The sequence below is a fragment of the Centrocercus urophasianus genome, unplaced genomic scaffold (assembly GCF_019232065.1).
Source record: "Centrocercus urophasianus isolate 14NV4802_14NV808 unplaced genomic scaffold, USGS_Curo_1.0 seq_62, whole genome shotgun sequence".
Taxonomy (NCBI): domain Eukaryota; kingdom Metazoa; phylum Chordata; class Aves; order Galliformes; family Phasianidae; genus Centrocercus; species Centrocercus urophasianus.
In genome coordinates, this window is record NW_024885222.1 from 741,659 (window position 1) to 763,382 (window position 21,724).

Genomic DNA, 21,724 nt, shown 5'->3' on the forward strand with positions numbered 1-21,724 from the left:
AGCAGGCTGCTGGTACCGTGCTGGGATGCGGGGGGGAGGACACACAATGTGGCTGGCCCCCCCTAACTGCTCTTCTGCAGCTGGAGGACTCGGAGTCGCTCTTTGTGGGTGATGACCCCTCCGCCTCCACGCCGCAGTACCAGGTGAGGCAAAGGGACAGACCCCCGTGGGGGGGTGCACCGCTGGGACTGCCCTTCTATCTCTGTGCAGGAGGCAAAGCAGGCGCAGACACGAGGTCCCAACACAGAGCCACCCTCAGGGGCCCGGGCAGATGCACTGGTGAGCAGAGGGATGGAGGTGGCACCAGGAGACCCTGGGTAGCAGTGGGATGAGGAGGGGGATGCACCCTGGGCACCGAGACTGCTGTCCCCAGGTGTCCCCACTATTGCAGGTCCTGAAGGAGGATGGAGCTGGGCTGCCCAGCACCCTGCCAACCACCGTTGCCCCCAGGATGCCCTCTGTAAGCATTGCCCCATTTCCTGGCCCCTTCCAATCCCACAGAGCCCAGGGACACCCCCCCCCCCCCCCCGTGTCCGTGGGTCTGTATAGACCTCGATGCCCGACTCAGGGAGCTGCAGTGCCCCATGGGGTGCGGGATGATGGCACATACCCTGGCAGCCCCGGCCCCCCATGCGCTGCCACCCGCTGTCCCTGTAGCTCCGTCTGGTGGCCCTGAACGTGCCTCTCTCCGGGGACATGAGTGGCATCCGCGGCGCCGACCTGCAGTGCTACCGGCAGTCACAAGAGGCCCGGCTCTACGGCACTTTCCGTGCGTTCCTGTCGGCTCCCAGCCAGGACCTGGCCTCCATCGTCAAGAGGACGGACAGGACCCTCCCCATCGTCAACCTGAAGGCAGGCGGCCCTATCCCCGAGGGCTCAGGGTGTCCCGCAGGAAGCACGGGCTTTCCGCGTGTTTTCCTTCCACCCAGAGATATTGTAATGAGGACAAGGGGCTCTGGGGGGCACTTGCCTCCATCCCCAGCTCAGTGCCCCCCCCACGTCCCCAGGGCCAGCTGCTGGCTCGCTCCTGGAGCTCCCTCCTGCAGAGCCAGGCTGGAGCCGCCCCGCGGGGCCCCATCTACACCTTCAATGGGCGCAACGTGCTGACGGATGCCCTCTGGTGAGTCCTGGCCCCGCACATCCACGGCATCACGCGAAGGTGCAAAGGGCGGGAGGACAGGGAGGGCTCCCCGGCGATCCCCATCATCCCGTTGCCGTTCGCAGGCCCCGCAGGCTGGCATGGCACGGATCCACGCTGCGGGGCGGCCACGCTCAGCGCCGGGATTGCCAGGGCTGGCGGAGCTCCGGCCCCGGGGACGGCCTGGCGGCCCCGCTGGGTCAGGGCAGGCTGCTGGCCGGGCGGCGGCACAACTGCTCCGAGGCGCTGGTCGTGTTGTGCGTGGAGGTCGCCTTCCCGTATCGCCACATGTGGTGACGGCCCCGAGCCCCGGGGAGGGCAGGGAGCACCGGGAGGACGTCCGTGCCGTCCCCGTGCACAGCCAGCCCCGCACCTCCAGCACCGCCCGTGTTCACATCTCCCTCAGAATAAAAGATGAGAAAAAGTTGGGTGTTCGGGCCAATGTTGGGCTTCCGTTGTTGGAAGGGAACCTTTAAGGAAGGGACCTCGTTTGGATGCCGCCAGCTGCACGGAGGGATGAACGTCACAAGGCCGGGATACGGGGACAGCGCGGGGCTGGGATGCTGCTGCGAGGCTGCGGATATCGCGATGGGGCTGCGGGTGGGGGAGCACCGCGGGGTCACAGCGCAGCTCCGCTCCGACAGCGGCCCGGGAAGCGGCATTGCAGGCAGCGCGATGCGTGCGGCAAAGGCAGCGGCGCCGGGGCCACGGGCTGACAAGGCAGCGCTGTGCAGGGGGCCGTCGTGAGCGCTCCCCCTGTGAGGGCGGCTGCGGGGCAGAGCGGCTCAGCGCCCCTTTGGGGCAGCACATGCCGGCCAGCGAGTCCCAGCGCTGCCCAGTGGAGCCCGTCGTCCCCATCCAAGCTCATCCAAGCCCGTCCAGCCCGTCCAGCCCCAACCCTACGGGCCCCCGCACCGTCCTCCGAACAACGCCTGAGCATGTCCACGGATCCAGCCGCGCAGGGTCCTCCCTTCTCGTTCCTCTATTTGTCTTCCGCTCTGCCCATCAAGCAGTCGCCCCTCCTGATTGGCTGCTTTTGAAAGAGCGGAGCTCCTCGCGGCAGGGGCGGGCTCTACGTCCCCGTCGCCCTTCAGCGATTGGCGGCTTTCAGGGGGCGGCGCGCGGGGATTGGCGGAGCGTTTCGGCGGGCCCGGCGGAGGTTTGAAACGCGCAGCGCCGTTACCGGCCGCCATCGCTCCGCTCAGCGCCCCGCCGCCATGGAGCTCCTGGACTCCCCGGTGCCGCTCCGAGTGCGTGTGGGGCCGCCGACCCCCGCCCTCCCCTGCCCGCCCTCGCTGCCCGCGCTCCCCGGGCACCCCGTCGCTCCCCGACCCCGCTCAGCTCCGCTCTCTCCCCGCAGCCCCTGCAGGACAACCCCCGCCTGCCCGCGGCCGATGGCGCCCAGAAGCGGCTCTCCGTGGAGCGCATCTACCAGAAGAAGTCGCAGCTGGAGCACATCCTGCTGCGGCCCGACACCTACATCGGATCCGTGGAGACCGTCACGCAGGTGGGTGCGGGGCCGGGCCGGGCGCGGCCGGCGGTGCCCGGTGTGAATTGTGTCGCATCCTCCTCCTTTTCAGCAAATGTGGGTGTTCGACGAGGAGCTGGGCCTCAACTGCAGGGACGTGACCTTCGTGCCCGGCCTGTACAAGATCTTCGACGAGATCCTGGGTGAGCGCTGCCCGCGCGGAGCCCCGCGCAGCACGGCTGTTACAGAGCCCGTTCAACCCCGCGGTTTTCCTTTTAACGCGATTTTGTGGCGTCCTTCCTTGTACCCGGCCAAACATCTGCCTTGCAAGGAGATATTTGGCAGTCCTGCAATGGGTTTTTGCATTTGTCCCACTGGAAAACCCCATGTGACTCAAACTTTTGCTATGGTTTATGTCTTTTGTCTTGCTTGCGAACAGGCTCTGATTAAAAACCATCTTTCCCTTCCAGTCAATGCTGCGGACAACAAGCAGAGGGATAAAAGCATGTCCTGCATCAAAGTTACGATCGATCCGTGAGTGCTGGTTCTGTGCAGTGCCTTCCCCGCTCAGCTGGCTCCTTCCCTCACGGCTCTCCTACATCAGTGTGGGTGCTGCAGAGCTCTGTGCCCAGCCCTATTCCTGTTCGTGGGCTGCAAATGCTTCTTTCCCTGGGTGCTTTCTCGATCTGTCGCAGAGCACAGACTGCTGAGACGCCGCTTTGTGGTTGTTTGCGACTGTGGTGACTTCATGTTTCCATGTTTTTTTGTTCCACCACTGAACACATGCTTTGTGGTGGTCCATTTTATTGGCGCTCTCTGCAAGTCTGAAATGAGGGCTTTTTGTAGACTTGCCCTCCCTCTGCTGGCTGTTGCCGCACTTGCTGAACAGAAATCTGTTCTTGATGAAATGGTGGCCTTTCCCTGGAGATCCTCTGTGTTTGTTCCAGAGCTCAGTCATCTGCAGCCTTACAAACACGCTTTCCCTCTCCTCCAGAGAGAATAACACCATCAGTGTGTGGAACAATGGGAAAGGCATTCCAGTGGTTGAACACAAAGTGGAGAAGGTCTATGTGCCAGCACTCATCTTTGGTCAGCTGCTGACATCCAGCAACTACGATGATGATGAAAAGAAAGTCACAGGTAGGGAAAACTGCAGTACGTGCAAATAAACCTGGGCAGCCTGACTGGTGTGCTCAAGGAGCTCAAGTATCTGGTGTAATAACTGGTGTTAATTACATATGGTTTTATAGTGGCTGCAGGGTTTGTGGGACAGTGCTCATTGTTAGTCAGACTTGGTGCTGAAGTGAATGAGCTCTCGTTAGTCTGGAGTTCTCTCCGGTGGTTTTGAGCAAAGGTAACAACAAACATGTTTTCTTCCTAAATCCAGGTGGGCGAAATGGTTATGGAGCCAAACTGTGCAACATATTCAGCACCAAATTTACTGTGGAGACGGCGTGTCGTGAATACAAGAAGTTGTTCAAGCAGGTAGGAATGCTGCTCATTTCAGGGAGGTTGTACCTGAGATTTGCAAATTAGACTTGAGTTTTTCCTATATAAATCTGGGTGTCATTGGTGTGACAAGAATAAACCTGGTCAACAGCTACTGTGCCAACAACTGCGATTCAGACAAATGATGAGATGAGCAGACAAAATCAGAATCTAGTTTTTAACCAGTGCTTTTTTCCTTCGAGTATTTAAAACTCCAAGTCAGCTTGTTGCTGTTAGGAACTGCACTGGTTTCTTGTGTTTGTTGCACTCAACTCACAAAAACTCTCCTCAGACCTGGACAGACAACATGGGGAAGGCCGGTGAGATGAAGCTGAAGCATTTTGATGGAGAAGATTACACGTGTGTCACTTTCCAACCTGATCTGTCCAAATTCAAAATGACGACTCTCGACAAGGACATCGTGGCTCTGATGTCCCGAAGGGCCTATGATATTGCTGGATCCACAAAGGATGTCAAAGTTTTCCTGAATGGGAAGAGGCTGCCCGTAAGTGAGCATTTAAACAGGACAGAACATCTGTGTTTCTCGTGGCATTTAACCAGTGAGATTTTGTTGAAGCCATTTATGCCGTTGCACATGATGAAGTGAAAGCTTGCCAAGCAATTTTCCCTACCAGCTTTTCAGGAGGATGTGCATGAAGTATTTATAGGAGCTGTTACTCCCATATGAGTGGTCTGCTCTCATCTGTAGGTGAAAGGCTTCCGCAGTTACGTGGACCTCTATCTGAAGGACAAAGTGGATGAGACTGGAAATGCACTTAAGGTCATTCATGAGGAAGTGAATTCCAGGTGGGAAGTGTGCTTGACTTTAAGTGAAAAAGGCTTCCAGCAAGTAAGCTTTGTCAACAGCATTGCCACCACAAAGGTAATTCTCTCGCTCCTGTGGTCATGTTCACTTCACACTCTTCATTTCTGGCCCTGTTTTGTTCCCCTGGAGTCACCTTGAGCTCTTTGGTCCGTTCTCCCGCAGGGTGGCAGGCACGTCGATTACGTAGCTGACCAGATTGTGACGAAACTCATTGATGTTGTGAAAAAGAAGAACAAAAACGGAGTTGGAGTGAAACCGTTTCAGGTACGGTGTCAGAATTTCCAATGAAAGAAGCCTTGCATGTATTCCACGTTAAGCCAACAAACTGTGTTCTCTCTGCCCAGGTGAAGCAGAGTGCTCTGAGCCAGTAAGGAAGCACTGCGGCTCAGCAGCTGTTAGGTTCTTGTTTAGTAGGAGGGCTGCTGGTGTCTTGACATCCCAAGGCACGTGGCTCTTATCAGCCATCCTAAATTGTGCCAAAAGACATCTAGGAAAGTTCCAGAAACAACCAGCAATCATGGAACTTGTTCTCCTCGCTGTGTGATCCTGACAGCCTCAGAAAGAAGGCACTGCTGTTACTGGGAGTGGAGCCTGCAGTTTGCAATGCTCCTCTTGTTTACCTGCAGGTGAAGAACCACATGTGGATCTTTGTGAATTCCTTGATTGAAAACCCAACCTTCGACTCTCAGACTAAAGAGAACATGACTCTGCAGGCTAAGAGCTTTGGCTCAACGTGTAAACTGAGTGAGAAATTTATCAAGGGTGTAAGTATTGCTGCATGTGGGTAATCAACGTGTCTGTAAAGCTGCAGCCTATGCTTAGCATGGCAAATACACTGCTTACAAAGGCACGAATTAAAGGAAAAAAGTAACTTAAAGCTTTTCCCACGGTTGATTTTGTCCTGTAATTTTGTTTGGGCATTGCAGGCAGTTGGCTGTGGCATTGTTGAAAGTATCCTAAACTGGGTAAAATTTAAAGCTCAGACCCAGCTGAATAAGAAGTGTTCAGCTGTGAAGCACACCAAGATTAAGGGCGTTCCTAAACTGGATGATGCCAATGATGCTGGTGAGTTTTTCACATCAGTTTGTGCAGAAGCAGGGAAGGTTTGCTCACTGCACAAATGAAACGACCGTCTTGTAAAGGAAACAGCAGCTTGTGCTCGTTCTGCACTGCAGACCTGTCTGGTTTATGAGTCACCTCACACAACTTGTGCTGTGCCAGCCTGGACTTCACTTCTTAATTTGAAGACTTGGGTTTCTGTTCTTTGTTTTTCAGGCAGCAAGAATTCAATAGATTGTACGCTCATCCTGACCGAGGGAGACTCAGCCAAAACGCTGGCTGTCTCTGGGTTAGGAGTGGTTGGTAGAGACAAATACGGAGTGTTTCCCCTCCGTGGGAAAATGCTCAACGTCAGGGAAGCTTCTCATAAGCAGGTTAGTGGGAAGACCTGGACCATTGCTGGGAGCTGTGGTGTGCTTTGTCATGCAGTGTTTGTAACTGAGTCCCAGGGCTCTTGATGCTGTAACTCATGAAGGCAGCGGGCTGCTCTCACCTCCAGCTTGCCTTTCTGAGCGAGCAGGAATGCTGAGCAAACCTTGTGCAGTGCTTTGCCTGCAGGGAGAGCATTTGTGCTCTGGGTTAGGAGATGTTTGAAATGACCTCGAAAAATGTAAAGATCAGACACTGGATGAGAATTAATGCAATGCTCTGAACAGATGAGACTCTGGAAAGGCAGAGCACAGTTGGATGTTTACACCTGATGGATGTTTTTGTTGCTTTGAGTCTGATAGAAAAGTTTGTATTCCTTGTGATCTTTTCCAGATAATGGAAAATGCTGAAATCAACAACATCATCAAGATTGTGGGTTTACAGTATAAGAAGAATTATGAAGATCGAGAGTCTTTAAAGAGTCTTCGCTATGGGAAGATCATGATCATGACAGATCAGGTTAGGCTGACTGAAATTCAGAGCTGGGAGAAGAAAAAGTGCTGGGATACAGAGGAAAGGAGAATCCTGCTGCTGCCATGCTGAACTTTCTGCACTCATCTCTAGCCTTCTGTATCTCAGTGTTTTCAGACAGGAGGGATAGAGGGGGCTGACGTTACCAAGTTCCACCTACTGTTTCTGCAGTCTGCTGATGCAAAGTCCTTCATGCATTCGTTCACCTCAAATGTGCCTCTTCTTTCTGTTAACTTTCAGAGCTCAAAGCATGGCCCCTTCTTTGGAGCTGAAAGTTAATGGTTTTAATTTGTGTATCTGTACTAAGCTAACAGCTGGCACTGCCATCAGGGCCCTGGTTAAATTTGTACTTTTCTCCAAAATAAAACCACAAAACAGGATCAAGATGGATCTCATATCAAAGGTTTGCTGATTAACTTCATCCATCACAACTGGCCTTCTCTTCTGAGACACAACTTCTTGGAGGAATTTATTACCCCCATCATTAAGGTAAGGGCTGAGGAGGTACAAAGGTGAAGGGACAGGAGCCTGTTGGCCCACGTCTGCCTCCCATTTCACAATTAACACCTTCATTCATTACAGGCCTCCAAAAACAAAGAAGAAATTGCGTTCTATAGCATCCCTGAGTTTGAGGAATGGAAAAACAGTACACAGAACTACAACTCGTGGAAAATCAAGTACTACAAAGGTTTGTAGAGAACCTGATGTGGTGAAGGCAAATAAGAATGTTCCTTATTGAATTAGTCCAGCTTCTGCAGAAAGGTTTGGGGTAGGTGGCCTCCGAAATTCACTTCCCTCCTGAACTGCTGTGGGCTGCTGGGTGCTGATGCAAGCTGCCAGGTGCAGAACAACAGCTGGATGGTGAGGAATCTCTTCCAGTTTGTAGGGATTGGTTTCACACATCTACAGAAGTCGCAGACAACAACCTAAAAGTGCAATTGCTGCGTTGTCTTTGATTCCTACACCTCCTGTTGTGATTCCTTACATCCCATTAAATCAAAGCACCTTTATGCTGTACATTGATGTGATTTATTGCAGAGATTAGATACAGTAATGCCTTCCTTGGAAGTGCAACTTAATTTAAGCAAGAAATTAGGACTGACTAGCATTGCTTCTGCAGGTTTGGGTACCAGCACATCGAAGGAGGCTAAGGAATACTTTGCAGATATGGCTAGGCATCGAATTGGCTTCAAGTACTCTGGTCCTGAAGATGATGCTGCCATCACCCTGGTAACTCACACTTGAATTAATTGCTGATTTACTACCTTTGGTATTTTGCTGCTTATTTTCTCTAAAAATGCTCTCAGAGGCCTTTGGGCTTGAGATGGTCTCTTTGTTACCAAGGCTACAGCCTCAGTTTAACCAGTAGAAGCAAATCTGTCCCCGGAGCTCAGGCCAAGAGCACCCTTTCAACGATGGCTTTTAAATATAGCTCAGAACAAACTAACCACTACAAACCAATTGACATTTCAGACACAATAGTAAATATTCCTGCCACATCATGCTGTGTGTTCTGCTGCAGTTTCCTCTGAGCCAAACCCCTCCAGATGTTTTTTCTCCTGAAATGGTTCACCAGAGGATTCACAACAGTCCCCACTCCTGTGAACTCCACCACCCTAAGGAGACACTGGCTCTCATCTGTTCTCACCCATTAGACAGTACCAAAAACTGAGCTTTTTTTTATCCTCTGAAGTATTAATTAACAAGGAAACCTACTTCAGTTTTCTGTTACTCTGTTAAAATTTCATGCAGTTAAACCTGGCTGCTGTGTCTCTTACAGACTGGTGGAAATCCAACGTGTTCAGCCCCAAGGATCTGTTACTGCACTTAGGCTGCTAAGTCAGCCTGCTGCCCGTGTTCTTCTCCTGCTGAGACTCCTCTGTGTGCTTTCCTTTTCTTGGTGTTCCAGGAGGGCACAGAGCGTCCCACAACTGAGCCATTTCTCATTTTGCACCACAGGCCTTTAGTAAGAAGAAGGTAGAAGAGCGAAAGGAATGGCTGACCAACTTCATGGAGGATCGAAGGCAGCGGAAGCTGCAAGGCCTGCCAGAGGTAAAAGGTTTTTGTGCATGAAGGAACTTGGTTCCCTGTCTCCCTGTTCTCAGTTGATTCTGGCAAGCCAGGGCTGTAAGCAGTGCAGTCGCTGGGCTACAGGATCTGTAACGGTTTGGGATTTTGCAGATCTGCTTCTCCTTTTTGCATTGTATTCATATAACCTCAGTGCCAGTGAGCCAATCCTTCTTTTCCTTTCTAACCCTTTCAAATTACTTTATTCAAAAGGGAAATGACAACTTGAGCACAACTGGGGGAATGCGCTTCATGGGAAGCATCGTTTTGTTTTTCCATGCTGAGAATGTCATCACTTAACTGTGTTTACCTGCAGTCTTACCAGCAGCCTCCATTTGAGTGAAACCAGCCAAGTGTGAGCCAAGAAACAGGTCGAGCCTTGTTAAAATTAAAGAGCTCTTGCGTTTGTTTTCCTTAGGACTATCTGTATGGGAAGGACACGAATTACCTGACGTACAACGACTTCATCAACAAGGAGCTGGTCCTGTTCTCAAACTCAGACAATGAAAGATCCATCCCATCTCTGGTTGATGGTAAGTTATTTCAGGGCAGTGATTCCACGCAGGGCTTTTCCAAAACGTACCCAGGGAACGGCCTGCTGTGTCCTGCATGAGGGGAATTTGGTGACTTTTCAGGGTCGGTGTTCTGAACTCCAACTTCTACCTTCCAAGTGCTTTTAACCTTTGGCTTCAATGTCTTTCCTGCTCTGTGCTTAACTCTGGTGGTGCAGAATCTTTAGGTCTCTAAGTTGCTGTGAGTCTAGAGAGCAGAAGCAAGTGAAACACATTGCGTGTTGGAAACACAAGGTCGCCTTTTGCTGTGCAGGTTTGAAGCCAGGCCAGAGGAAAGTTCTGTTCACGTGCTTCAAAAGAAACGACAAACGGGAGGTGAAGGTGGCTCAGCTGGCTGGCTCTGTAGCTGAGATGTCCTCGTACCACCATGGCGAGGTAGGAGCCTGCTCTCACTGTGTGGATGCCTTGAAAAAGAGCAGAGAGATTTCAGTTTCACGAGATCGGCCGCTCTGCCGTCTCACCGCCCGATGGGCCGCGTTGTGTGAGGAAGCGGAACGAGAAAAACCTGCTTTATTTGTGATGGATTTGGGAGGACACCTTTTATGAACCGAGTTTATCTTCCCTATCGGTTCTGTTCTTAGTGTAAACTTTACCTTTAATGCTGTCCTTTCAGTGAAGAATTACACCTTTTTCTCTGTCCTGCAGGCATCGCTGATGATGACGATCATAAACCTCGCTCAGAACTTTGTGGGCAGTAACAACCTCAACCTGCTGCAGCCCATCGGCCAGTTTGGCACAAGGCTGCACGGTGGGAAGGACTCTGCGAGCCCTCGATACATCTTCACCATGCTGAGGTTGGCACTGCAGGGTTCTTACAGCCTTGAGTATTTGCAGCATTGCTACAAGACTCGATGTGACGGCATTTAAAATGAAAAGTAATGTTTTCCCTTAAAGCCTCTAGAACTGCAGAAAAGATCAGCCACGATTTGTGGGACTTGGGTTCTACATCCAGATGTGTAAAATTGATCTGCTGTCCTACATATCTGATAGGAATAGCATGGAATAGCAGAAATGAGAGCAAAACCAGCGTGAGGAGACTTTTGGGTAGGATAAAAAATGACCTTGAATTGAGAGAGTTGTGTTCTGGTATCCTGAAGCGCAGTGTGGTGTCTCCTTTATCAAAGTACAAACTATAGGGGTTGCACAGACAAGCAGGGTCTGATGAGAGACTGCTCAAGATGCAGCTCTCGTTTGAGTGTTGCTCCAGAAGCCTGGTTTCCTCACAAAGACCCGGGCTGGTTCATATGGAAAGAAACACACCGTGATTTATTTGTTTGATGTGACTTTGGGGGTTCTTCTTACATTGCAGGCATTGCTGTGTAACGAGGCTTTGGGCCCGCGTTCTCTGTTCTCTTGTAGCCCGCTGGCACGGCTGCTGTTCCCAGCGGTGGATGACAACGTCCTCAGGTTCCTCTACGATGACAACCAGCGCGTGGAGCCGGAGTGGTACATGCCCATCATCCCCATGGTGCTGATAAACGGGGCAGAAGGGATTGGCACCGGCTGGTCCTGTAAGATCCCCAACTTTGACATCAGGGAGACTGTGAACAACATCCGTCGTCTGCTGGATGGGAACGAGCCGCTGCCGATGGTAGGTGATGGATTGAAGGCACCATGACTGCTTTGGTGGTTTATTCAGCAGCTATTGAACTGTATGATGCTTTTTTGAGTGCTTGCAATCCAGTGTTTCCCTGCGTGATGTGGTTTAGTGCTTGTGGTGGCAGTGGTGTTGAGGAGAGGGTTGGACTGGATGATCTTAGAGTTTGTTTCCAAGCTTGTGATTCTATGATTCTTTTCTGCTTAGCTTCCCAGCTACAAGAATTTCAAAGGCACAATAGATGAGCTGGGACCTAACCAGTATGTGATAAGTGGTGAAGTGTCTATCCTTGATTCCACGACCATTGAAATCACTGAGCTGCCTGTCAGAACGTGGACACAGGTAACAAACGCTGAGTTTGCCCTGTAAAGTAAGAAGTGATTATTAGTGTTTATTGGCTTTTCATCTCCTTGGACCAGTGGGTCTGACTTGGATTCTTTTCTCAGACCTACAAAGAGCAAGTCCTGGAGCCAATGCTAAACGGGACTGAGAAGACCCCCCCACTGATCACAGACTATAAGGAATACCACACTGACACCACAGTGAAGTTTGTAGTGAAGATGAGTGAGGAGAAGCTAGCTGAAGCTGAAGCAGTGGGGTTGCATAAGGTCTTCAAACTCCAAACAAACCTAACATGCAACTCTATGGTACGTAATGGCTTTTGCTGAAGAGAGTTTTGGTTTACCTCAGTGATGTGTCCAGTTGCAGCTCCTGCTTCTCATGAAAATATTCCTTCTCAGCAACCTGGTGACTTGGGGTTTCCTGATAGCACTGGGTTTAATCAGCTTTCTAAATTCACCTTTAAAAGCTAAAGAGACTGACCTGGCAGTGGGTCCCACGTGGGGTGGGTTTGCCTGCAGGTGTCAAAGTGATCCGAAGTCTCACAGCATCCTTTGCTGTGCCAAGGCCACACCTCTGAATGTCCTGGCAGTGTGTGATGTTTGCAAGAAATGGATCCACCAAGTAGCTTTGAGATTCAAGGAACAGTTGCTCTGCTACGTTTTTAAGTACTCAGAAGTTCTAAAATTGTCTCTGCTGCTGCGCTTGCGAGCAGAAATAATTTCTGAACCAACACTAGGGATTAAAATGGGTTGGTTGATAAATCAGCTGTAGGATCTCAGCTGTGTCACGTCTGACTTCCAGTGGTTTTGTTAATCAGTTCCTGCTCTTCCCTCCAGGTTCTCTTTGACCACGTGGGCTTTCTCAAGAAGTACGAGTCTCCCCAGGACATCCTGAAGGAGTTCTTTGAGCTCAGGCTGCGTTACTACGGGTTGAGGAAGGAGTGGCTCCTTGGGATGCTGGGAGCGGAGTCTGCGAAGCTGAGCAGCCAGGCTCGATTCATCCTGGAGAAAATAGATGGCAAAATTGTGATTGGTAACGTGCTGCTCTTGGGCCTTTGAAACTGGGAGAACTGGGAGCTCTTGGGCTCTGCCCTCAGCCCCACTCTGGCTTTTCACAAAACACCAGAGCCCATCTTTCTGTTCTCGTAACGTCAGAGGAAAATGCTTCATAGGATGCCCTTCCTCTATAGAGTTATGCACGTGTAAATTACAGCAGAGTGCTCTTACAGCTTTCCTACATGCGTTGGGCACTACTTTAGAAGTATAAATGTAGGAAAAAAGTACTGGGGGGGGCTGGAAAGGGTTTCCAGTTGGTTTGGGTTTTCTGTTCCAGCGAATTCTTAGGAGCCTGTTTCTTTTCTGCGTCATCTTTGTGAGACTGCAAAATATCTGAGTCGTGTTTGCAGTGAAGCTGAGTTTCAAAGTTAGCAGACAGCCGAGCTCACAGCATCTGAGCATCATGAGCTGGAAAAAGAAGCAGATCTTTGTTTGCAGCACTTGCACTTCACAGCCAGCTCGGCTCAGCCTGCAGGGCGGCCTGTATTTCACTTGCATGGATGCGGAGCACAGCTGGGCGAAGGGTCATGAGATGCTCTGTGGTTGGTGCCTGCAGGGCGCCTGGAGATCCTGCAGCCTGTGTCTGTTTGACTCGAGAAGGGAGAGAATCCCCTTGAAATGTGTTTCCTTGGCTTGCTGCAGGAAGCAGCTCCGAGGCTGACAGAGCTGCTTTCATTTGTATTTGTGCCTCGTGGATGATTGCTGCTGCGGCATTAGGAAGAACAAAAATGCAGCTGCAGCATTTCCATTGGTTGGGACATTTATAGAATAAATCTCCCAAGTGATGCCTGATGAGGCTCCTGCTGTACTGAAGCCTTGAAGTCACATCAGGGCTTTTTCCCCCACCTGCCTGTTATCATCAAGCCATTCTGATACCATCACAGCTCCTTCTCCTCCCACCAAATTCAGATTCTATTTAGGGCAGGGGAAATGCATGTATGGAAATGAAGGAGCAAATGTTTAAAGTGCTCCAGCAGGTGTTCCTGACAGGCGTGGGAGAAATGCTGAGCTCACAAATCACCTCCAAAATAGCAATTTTTGGGTGTTATTTTAAGATCTGCCCCGTGTCCCAGCTCCAATTAGGAAAGGCTGTTTAGAGCCATGGAGGATGCTGAGCTGTTTTAACCGCTGGAGTCAAAACGTAAAGATCACCTGCCTTTCCTAGCAGGGCTGTCGTGGCACTGATGGCAACTCTGAAATGTCTGTTCACAGAAAACAAGCCCAAGAAGGAACTGATTCAAGTTCTTATCCAAAGAGGATACGAATCGGATCCGGTGAAGGCCTGGAAGGAACTGCAAAACAAGGTAATACTTGAGCCATCAATTCACTGCCAGTTCATAGGAAGAAGCACAAGTTGCTTTGCCATTTGGAGAACTCAAGAGCTCGGGTGTCTGATGGGGAAAGCGAGACAAAAAACCTTTATTCTGTCGTTCAGAGGCACTGAGCAGAGTGGTGACACCCATCCAGCAGTGGCAAATCCTACTGCTTCCCTTCCCAGGGCTTTTTAAGGGCTCTGCTCTGCCATTGTGACACAGCTGTAGTGAAAGGGCAGCGAGGAAGATGAGAGTTGTTAAGCAGCCTGAGGAGAACTTGGTCTCTCGAGACAGAGGCCAAACAGGGCAGAGCAGAAGAGCTTTGAAGAATTCTTTGCAGTTGGACTCCTCCTTTCGGGCCATAGTTCCTTCTCTGTCCATTTCTGAGCTGTGCTGTACAGATCCAGCACTGTGAGCACGTGGCAGCCCTATGGTTGTAAGTGGCTGTGTTTGCAGACCATGATTGAATTCTCATTCAGGAGGAGGAAGAAGAAGGAGATGAGAGTGACAAAGAATCAGCTGCAGCGACTGGGCCGGATTTCAACTATCTTCTCAACATGCCCCTCTGGTACCTGACCAAGGAGAAGAAAGATGAGCTCTGCAAGCAGAGAGATAACAAAGTATGCTCCTTATTTTCTTATAAAAGCATTACATTTTCTGGGTTAAGCTATGTTGGCTCACTCATGGTTCTCACCTGTGATTCGCTTTAGGAAAAGGAGCTGGAAGACTTGAAGTGCAAGAGCTCCTCTGACCTGTGGAAGGAAGATCTTGCTGCCTTTGTTGAAGAACTTGATGTATGTCAGTGGTTCTGTGAGATGACTCCCTTATCCAGTGATTAATTGAATTCTTTGCTCTAACAGGAAACTACAAGTGGAAATTTGTATGTCTCACATTAAGCTCACTCCAGTAGGGGAATGAAAGCTTTCTTTGCCTTCCTAGGGCAGAGTAGGAATACCTGCTGTGGGGCAGGCAGTCAAACCACCAAGGAGGCTGTGGGAAGGAAGTCGGTGATCAATGAAGAGGAGTTCTAAGCTGAGGGGAAAGCAGGAAAAATAGCAGAGAGGGAAGCTTTGTTTAAACTGATGATAGGAATTCTGTCAGCGAGTTTAGAGGGTTTTCCTGCACAGGCTGTGATGGGGGGGGGTTTCCAGCAGGACGTTGGTTCTTATTCTCATGGCTGTGTCACTTCATGTTCAATTCTGCAGGCAGTGGAAGCCAAGCAAATGCAGGATGAAATGGCAGGGATAACTGGCAAACCTTTAAAGGCAAAAGGAGGGAAACAAGGAGGAAAGCAGAAGGTGACAAAGGCCCAGCTGACAGAAGTGATGCCTTCACCTCATGGCATCAGGGTTGTTCCTCAGATCACTGCAGAAATGAAGGCGGAGGCAGAGAAGAGAACTAAAAGGAAGATCAAGGTGAGAGGTGCACAGATGCTCCAAACACTTCTGTTCCATCCTCTCCAGCACAGTCCTGTAGAAGCACCTTCTTGTTAGCTGAACTTGGTGCTGTTCAGCTTTCTGCAGCCTAGAAAACAGAAATACCCCTACAGCTGTCATCAGGTGCTGCTCCTGTCCTGCAGCTTTAGATTCCATCTCACAGCTTTTCCAGTTACATTCCTGCTGTTGATTTAAGCCACCCTGTTTGAGTCCTGCATCCTCAGCAGGCCCTGAGGCCGTGCTGCCAGCACACAGAGGCAGCCCCAAAGCACGTCAGGTGTGGGCACAAGGCTCCTGTTTTTGTTGTGTTGGGTTTGCACTGTCAGTCCCCTGACCTGGGGAACACTTGCCTGATTTCCTCGGCAGCAACCAATTTCAGACGGTCTGTTTCACAAACTCAGACTTTTTATATTGCCAACTCCTGGATGTACGAACAAACTTCTTTCTGTGCCTCTTCCAGTTGTGAGTTAACTTCCCACCTCCTTGACAGTATCTGCTTTTATCTTCAGAGTGAGAAAAATGAATCCGATGAGAAACAAGAAGGAAACTCATCTGGGGATAAAGAGCCCTCAAGCCTTAAGCAGCGATTAGCACAGAAGCGCAAAGCCGAGCAAGGTAAACGTGTGCAACTCCACCCCGGGAAGCGAGGGGGGGGCGGCTGCTTATCTGCCTCTTCCCAAAGGCTGAGTGGCACCCAGGGTTGGTGTGTTTGGAAAAACGGGCGAGGGAGCCGAGATGTGAAGAGATCCTGGCCACGCTGGTGGCGCGGTCACTGCTCCTCTGGGCCGTTGGAGCCTCTGAGTGCAGTGCTGTATTTCTGAGCTGAGCTCCAGCGACTCGACGACACGTGGAGGTCGGGGCTCAGCCCTTCCCCGTGTTTTCCAGGCCCCCAGAAGCAGAGCACTCTGCCCTTCAAACCTGTGAAGAAAATGAAGCGCAACCCCTGGTCGGACTCAGGCTCTGACTCGGAGTCGGGTGACTTTGAGGCGCCTTCCAAACGAGAGCGAGTGCTGCGCCAGGCGGCAGGTGAGCGGCGCAGGGCTGTGCGGAGGGGTCCCAGGAAGCAGCTCTAAAGGCTCATTTACCTTCCTTTATGGAGCAATCCAATGTTTCTGACCTGGGAGTAGATTTGCACAGCGGTCTTTCAAGGGAAAGCAGAGAAGAAATTATTGTTTTATATCGGGCAGCTTCCTTAGCAAATCAAATGTGTTCTTGCCGAGTGAGCCCAGAAAACACCAGCAGCCTGCAGTCTCCTCACTGTCATCCTCAGTGTCTGCTTGGTTTTGAGTCTTTTTAAATTAATAACTACATCTCAAATACTGGAAAGGAAGTGGAGCTGCTTAATACCAAGTGTGTAAAATGATATCTGTGTTATTTCATCAGCCAAAATCAAACCCATGGTCAATTCAGACTCGGATGCAGATCTTAACAGCTCAGATGAGGAGTCCGAGTATCAGGGGGACGGCGGAAGCGACAGTGACTCAGACACAGACTGGAAAAAGAAGCCTCCCAAGCCCAAAGCTGCCCCAAAGTGAGTATTTCTTCGTCCAGGCACTGGAGGTGGGCTGTGCTCACTGCTAACATGATGTAGTAATAGTGACAGGAATAACGGCTTTTGTGTTGTAGGGAAACCACAGAGAAAAAAGCTAAAGCTCCCAAGGAGAAGCCGCTGCCAGATGCTGTCCCTGGTGAGTCCAGCTCCTTCCAAACCTTTCTCATTTCCCTCCCCCAGTGCAGTTTGCTGGCTGCTGATCTCTGTGTAATGCCAGCAAGGGCAGATATCAGAGTCGCACCACGCAAAGAAACTGATGCTGGAGTGCGAGCTGGTGTTGCCGCCCAGGATTCTGCCTGCTTCCAGCTTCTCTTTGCGATTATTCTGCTTTTTGATAGCTGTCATAAAGCATTTCCTTCTGCTCTGGTGTTTACAGCCAGCGTAGATCAGTTAGCTGCTTCAGACCTGCTTCCTCCTTTCTCTGTTCAGTTCGAGCCCAAGATGTCGCTCCTGGAAGCGTGAGTCAGGATCCTGCAGCTCCTCCTGTCCCCGTGCCTCGCACTCAGGCCGTGCCAAAGAAGCCTGCAGCAGCTAAGAAGGGCAGCGCTGCCAAGGGTAAGGCAAAGCTGGGCTCTGAGCTCTGCAGTCACTGAAGGTAATTCTGGGGTAGCAGTTACTTCTGTGGGAAACAGGCAGTGCTTCAGTCAGGAGTTTGGAGGAGTTTAATTCAGAGATCTGTGTTCAGGCGTTGCCATTCAGAAGCGCTTTGCTCATTTCAACTTAGTTTGGAGATGTGCTGTTAGAAAACGTCAAAATACGGGTGAGAAACCTCAACAGCTGCTCAGAGTGAGGTGGGAAAGACGTTCCTTGCCTGAGCAAAAGCACTGAAGCTGTAAAATTGGTTACACGGCTTTGAGCCTTCAGAACTCCTCTGGCAATGCTCTGTGAGTGGCTCTGGGTGCGTTTTAACGCGGGGCACTCGGTGCTCCGGGCAGAGGAGCCTCGTTGATCACAGCCTCAACAAACTGCTGCTCAGTTTGGGGAGAGCCGTGCTTCCAGGTGAGGGGAGCTGAGCGCCGAGCTGGCGGGCAGCACCTGTGCTGGGAGTGAGAGCAGGAGATGAGAGGCAGCAGAATAAGGGCTCGAACACGGCGCTGTGTTTCAGATAACCAGCCGTCCATCGTGGATATGCTCACCAAGAAGAAGGCGGCACCAAAGCCCCCAAGGGCAGCACTGAGGGAGGAGCTCCCACCTCCCAAAGCCGCAGCCAAGAAGCCCGGTGCCCCCAGGGGGCGGAAGGCCGCCAAGAGGCTGTCGAGTTCTTCTGATTCGGACTCGGATTTCGGCTCAAAGCCTTCCAGATCCGTCGCAGGAAAGGTTGGTGCTGAGGGGGCACCGGGGCGCGTTGTGCTGCTCTGCTGGGAGAGCGGGCTGGGAGCAGAGCTCATCTCATCCCCGTGACCCAGATGGGGAGCTGGGTGAGAAGGGCCCTGCGCTGAGCTCAGCTGATTCAATGCTCCGCTTCCTTCTGTCCAGAAACCCAGGCAGGACGTCGATGACCGCGGCGCAGATCTGAGTGCAGGCGGCTCTGTGGCAGCGGCGCCCCGCAGTCGGCCTGGGCGCCTCAAGAAGCCCGTCCAGTACCTGGAGTCCTCTGACGAGGAGGACGTGTTCTGAGTTTTTATCACCTTTTAAAGCGTTGGGCCACGGACTGGCAGTGAGCAGAGCTCGTGACAGAGCTCCTGCAGCCAAGGAACCCGCATCTCAGAGTAGGAATCTTTGTTAATTTAACTTCAAAAGTGTTGGATGCAAGTGAATACAGAATATTTTTCTAGGTTTAGGATAATTCAGAGTTGTTTATGAACAGGAGCACCTGCTGCCCTTTCTCCCAGCCAGTGCTGACGTGTTTCCCTTCTCCCCGTCAGCCGGCTGGAGGCCCTGGTAAATCTTCTGACTCGTTACAGTCATTTTAATAGCAAGACACATTTGTGTATCTTAAGTCCTATAAGTTATATAGATGTTCCCCTTTTTAGATACCTTTAAAATAATAAAATATTTTAGCTTTTAACTCCACAACCAGAGACTTGCCGTGTGCCCCAGTAGCTCCGTTTCTGCCATGCTGACTTTTAGCCTTTGGCTTTTTCAATCCAGCTTTGGTAACGGAGGTCTGTGCAGGCTCGTCTCCACGCTGTGCTGCGGTGCACTTTTATCTCCTGACCAGCTGCCAAGAAGCCCAGAGCTCAGCCTGGGCTCAGGGCTGCTGTGCAGGGAGCCCAGCACTGCTGGGCAGGCAGGCGTTCCTCCCTCAGGCTCTTTGTGCCGTCCTGAAGGGATGCAGGCTGGTTATTGCAGCGCGCTGGTTGCAAAGCAGCAGGTCCCCATGCTGGGCTTCTGTCCACACTCGGCGCAGGGAAAGCGGTGCAGAGCAGCTCTCAGCAGCGTGGAGCTTCTCGTGCCAGTCTGGACCTGAGGGCAGCTCTTCCTTCCCCTCTGCTGGGAGCTGTGGCACCCCAGCACAGCTCCTGTTTTGTGTTCCTCAGCAAAAGCAGGGCAGGGTTGCCTTCCTCTTCCCCTCAGCAGTGCTTTACTGGAGTATGGCCACTTGTGCTTTGCTTCTCTGAGGGGCTGAGTGATATTTCTTAACTGTCTGTAAATATTTTGTGTTTTTCTGTCGTTCTTGTCACTAAACTGTCCTTTTAAATATTGACATAATAAAAGTTTTTCTACTCGAGCTTTGTTCAACAAAAAGGAGTTCTCCCCTTCTGTCCCCTCACCCTTCACCAGAGCCCTGCCTTCTCCCTCCCTCCTCAGCAGTATTCTAAAGCTGTGTCACAACTCTACGGCAAATGCGTCCCAATTCCCAGCTCCTTCATTGAGCTGCAGCTGAGCTGCTCTGCGCGCTGGGCGCTGGGCGCTGGGTTGGACGTGGAGCTGCGTGCGGCTCTGTGCCCGACGATGGGACGGGAGATACAGCGGCAGCCCCGCAGCCCGGCTCCGCTCCGCTGGGGCTCCTCCACCTCGCCTGCAGCAGCGCAGCCTCCCGCAGCGCCGCGCATCGCCTCTGCTCCCCGCGGGGCTTCTGCCTCAGCCGCTGCCCGGCGCCGCTGGGAGCCCCGCAGCCGGACCTCCCCGTCCCGCAGCGCACCGGGGGAAGCTGCTCTTCCCCAACCCCTCACCCGGGCGTCGCAAAGCCTCCGCCCGCAGCCGTGCTGAGGCCTTCGAGCGAAAAACGGGCGGCGGGGAGGAGCCGCCCGCCCTCAGCGCCGTGTGCCGCGGTTCCCGGACGGACGGCGGGGATCCCGAAGGCGATGGGCGCAGCGCACACATGTGGCACCGCCGGCCGCGCTGCCCGATGCCGCACGCGGGCGCTGCGGAAGCACCCCGTCCTGCCCCGCATCCCGGCGCTGTCGGTGCCGCCGAGGTGCCGCGCTGGAACGCAGCGTTTTCCACCGCCGGGCTCTGGAGAGCGGCTCACAGCCGCCGACGGCAGCGCTGTTGCGGCTCCCGCGGTGCGGGTTTGGGGCACGGCACACGGTGCGGGGCCGCTCCGCTCATCCCGACGTCCGCCGAGCGCTGCGCCCACGGAGCGCCGCCGTGCAGCGCGGGGACCCCCTGGCCTCGCTCGGTTCCCCGCCCCGTCCGGGGCTGTAAGGCTGCCTCTCCGCCCCACCCGCGATGCGCTCCGCCCGCCCCCCCCGGCACCCCTCGGCCGCTGCCTCTAAAAGGGCTCCGGGCGGCAGCGGGGCCGCCATCCCGGGGCGGAGAGCGGACGGCGTCGGACCGGAGCTCCCTCCGCAGGTACCGGGATTGGGGGGGGCGGGACCGGCGGGACCGCTCAGCCGTCGCTGCCGTGCCGGAGCCGGACCTCTCGGGGCCGTTCGTCGGGGTGAATTTTTGCAGGGGCGGCTTTCGGCTCCTCGGAGCGCGGGGACGTTCGGTGCCTTCGGGACCCCCGGGCACAGCGTCCCCAGCGCCGCCCCCTCCCGCAGCGATGGGCGAGTGGGGCTTCTTGAGCTCGCTGCTGGACGAGGTGCAGGAGCACTCGCCCATGGGGGGCCGCTGCTGGCTGCTGGTGACGCTGCTCTTCCGCGTGCTGGTGCTCGCCACGGTGGGCAGCGACGTCTTCGAGGACGAGCAGGATGAGCTCGCGTGCAACACGCGGCAGCCGGGCTGCAAACCGATGTGTTACGACGCCGCCTTTCCGCTCTCGCATTACCGCTTCCTGCTTTTCCTCGTGCTCGCTCTCTCGGCGCTCTTCCTCATCTTCGCCGTGCACCAAACGGCCAAAGCGGGGCTCCCAGCGGGGCGGCGCTTCTACGCGGGCAGCGTCGCGCTCCGCAGCGCGGCCGAGGTTGTCGTTCCTGCTGGGGCAGCCGCTGCTCTACGGCTCCCGAGTGCCGCCGCTCTTCGTCTGCCGCCGCCGGCCGGGCCCGCACCGCGTCCACTGCTTCGTGTCCCGCCCCACCGAGCGGACCGGCTTCATCCGCTTCTACTTCGCCGTCGGGTTGGCGTCGGCGCTGCTCAGCCTGGCGGAGCTCGGCCACCTCCTGCGCAAGAGCCGAACGGCCCCCGAGAAGATCCCCACCTCCGGGGGGGCGGCTCAGCAGCTGCGCCCCCCAGTGCGAGCTGCCCTGGATGCGTGAAACGCGTGTGCCGTCGCTGCGATGAGTTGTGGCTGCGCTCAGCCTGGGGGGGGTCACAGGTCTGCATTGGTGTCAGGAAGCAGCCGTGCCCTGCTGCCCCCCTCCCTCCCCACCCGGTTCCTGTTGTGGGGCAGCGGATGGGCCTCACCCTGCAGCTGCTGGAAAGAAAACTGGGAGAGGGAGGAAAACAAAGCAGTGCTGACCACACGTGTCACGAGGGCGCAGGGGCTCTGCAGGCACCGCACCCCACTGCACTCTGCCCATCCCTGCTTTGTTGGATGCATGGGGGCAACGGGACCCCGCAGTGGGGCTCAGCATGTACCCCTTT

General features: G+C 53.3%; 2 protein-coding genes across 2 annotated transcripts; both read left to right on the forward strand.

Moving 5' to 3' along the window:
• Positions 1–2,352: 2,352 nt before the first annotated feature.
• On the forward strand, positions 2,353–19,484 carry TOP2A (DNA topoisomerase II alpha). Its single transcript, XM_042836653.1, has 35 exons — positions 2,353–2,388; positions 2,499–2,645; positions 2,719–2,809; positions 3,077–3,140; positions 3,601–3,746; positions 3,994–4,091; positions 4,387–4,599; positions 4,804–4,977; positions 5,083–5,184; positions 5,547–5,684; positions 5,847–5,985; positions 6,196–6,353; positions 6,742–6,867; positions 7,258–7,368; positions 7,462–7,567; positions 8,000–8,109; positions 8,839–8,931; positions 9,365–9,479; positions 9,772–9,893; positions 10,164–10,312; positions 10,878–11,109; positions 11,323–11,457; positions 11,562–11,762; positions 12,294–12,489; positions 13,725–13,816; positions 14,305–14,445; positions 14,536–14,619; positions 15,031–15,240; positions 15,771–15,876; positions 16,147–16,287; positions 16,645–16,792; positions 16,888–16,949; positions 17,243–17,368; positions 17,919–18,130; positions 18,290–19,484. The coding sequence occupies exons 1-35, from the start codon at positions 2,356–2,358 to the stop codon at positions 18,428–18,430; spliced, it is 4,662 nt and encodes a 1,553-aa protein (XP_042692587.1). The 5' UTR covers positions 2,353–2,355; the 3' UTR covers positions 18,431–19,484.
• A 1,260-nt stretch (positions 19,485–20,744) lies between these two features.
• Positions 20,745–21,396, forward strand: GJD3 (gap junction protein delta 3). The gene is given in 2 exon segments (XM_042836571.1): positions 20,745–21,104; positions 21,106–21,396. Coding segments are annotated over 2 exon segments (651 nt in total).
• Positions 21,397–21,724: the final 328 nt, after the last annotated feature.

Excerpts from the sequence above, each read along its gene's own strand:
- TOP2A (XM_042836653.1), top strand. The coding sequence starts at position 2,356 with ATGGAGCTCCTGGACTCCCCGGTGCCGCTCCGA. Across the intron at positions 5,986-6,195 it reads GGATGATGCCAATGATGCTG|GCAGCAAGAATTCAATAGAT; the intron begins GTGAGTTTTTCA and ends TTTGTTTTTCAG. Across the intron at positions 16,950-17,242 it reads GCTGCCAGATGCTGTCCCTG|TTCGAGCCCAAGATGTCGCT; the intron begins GTGAGTCCAGCT and ends TTCTCTGTTCAG.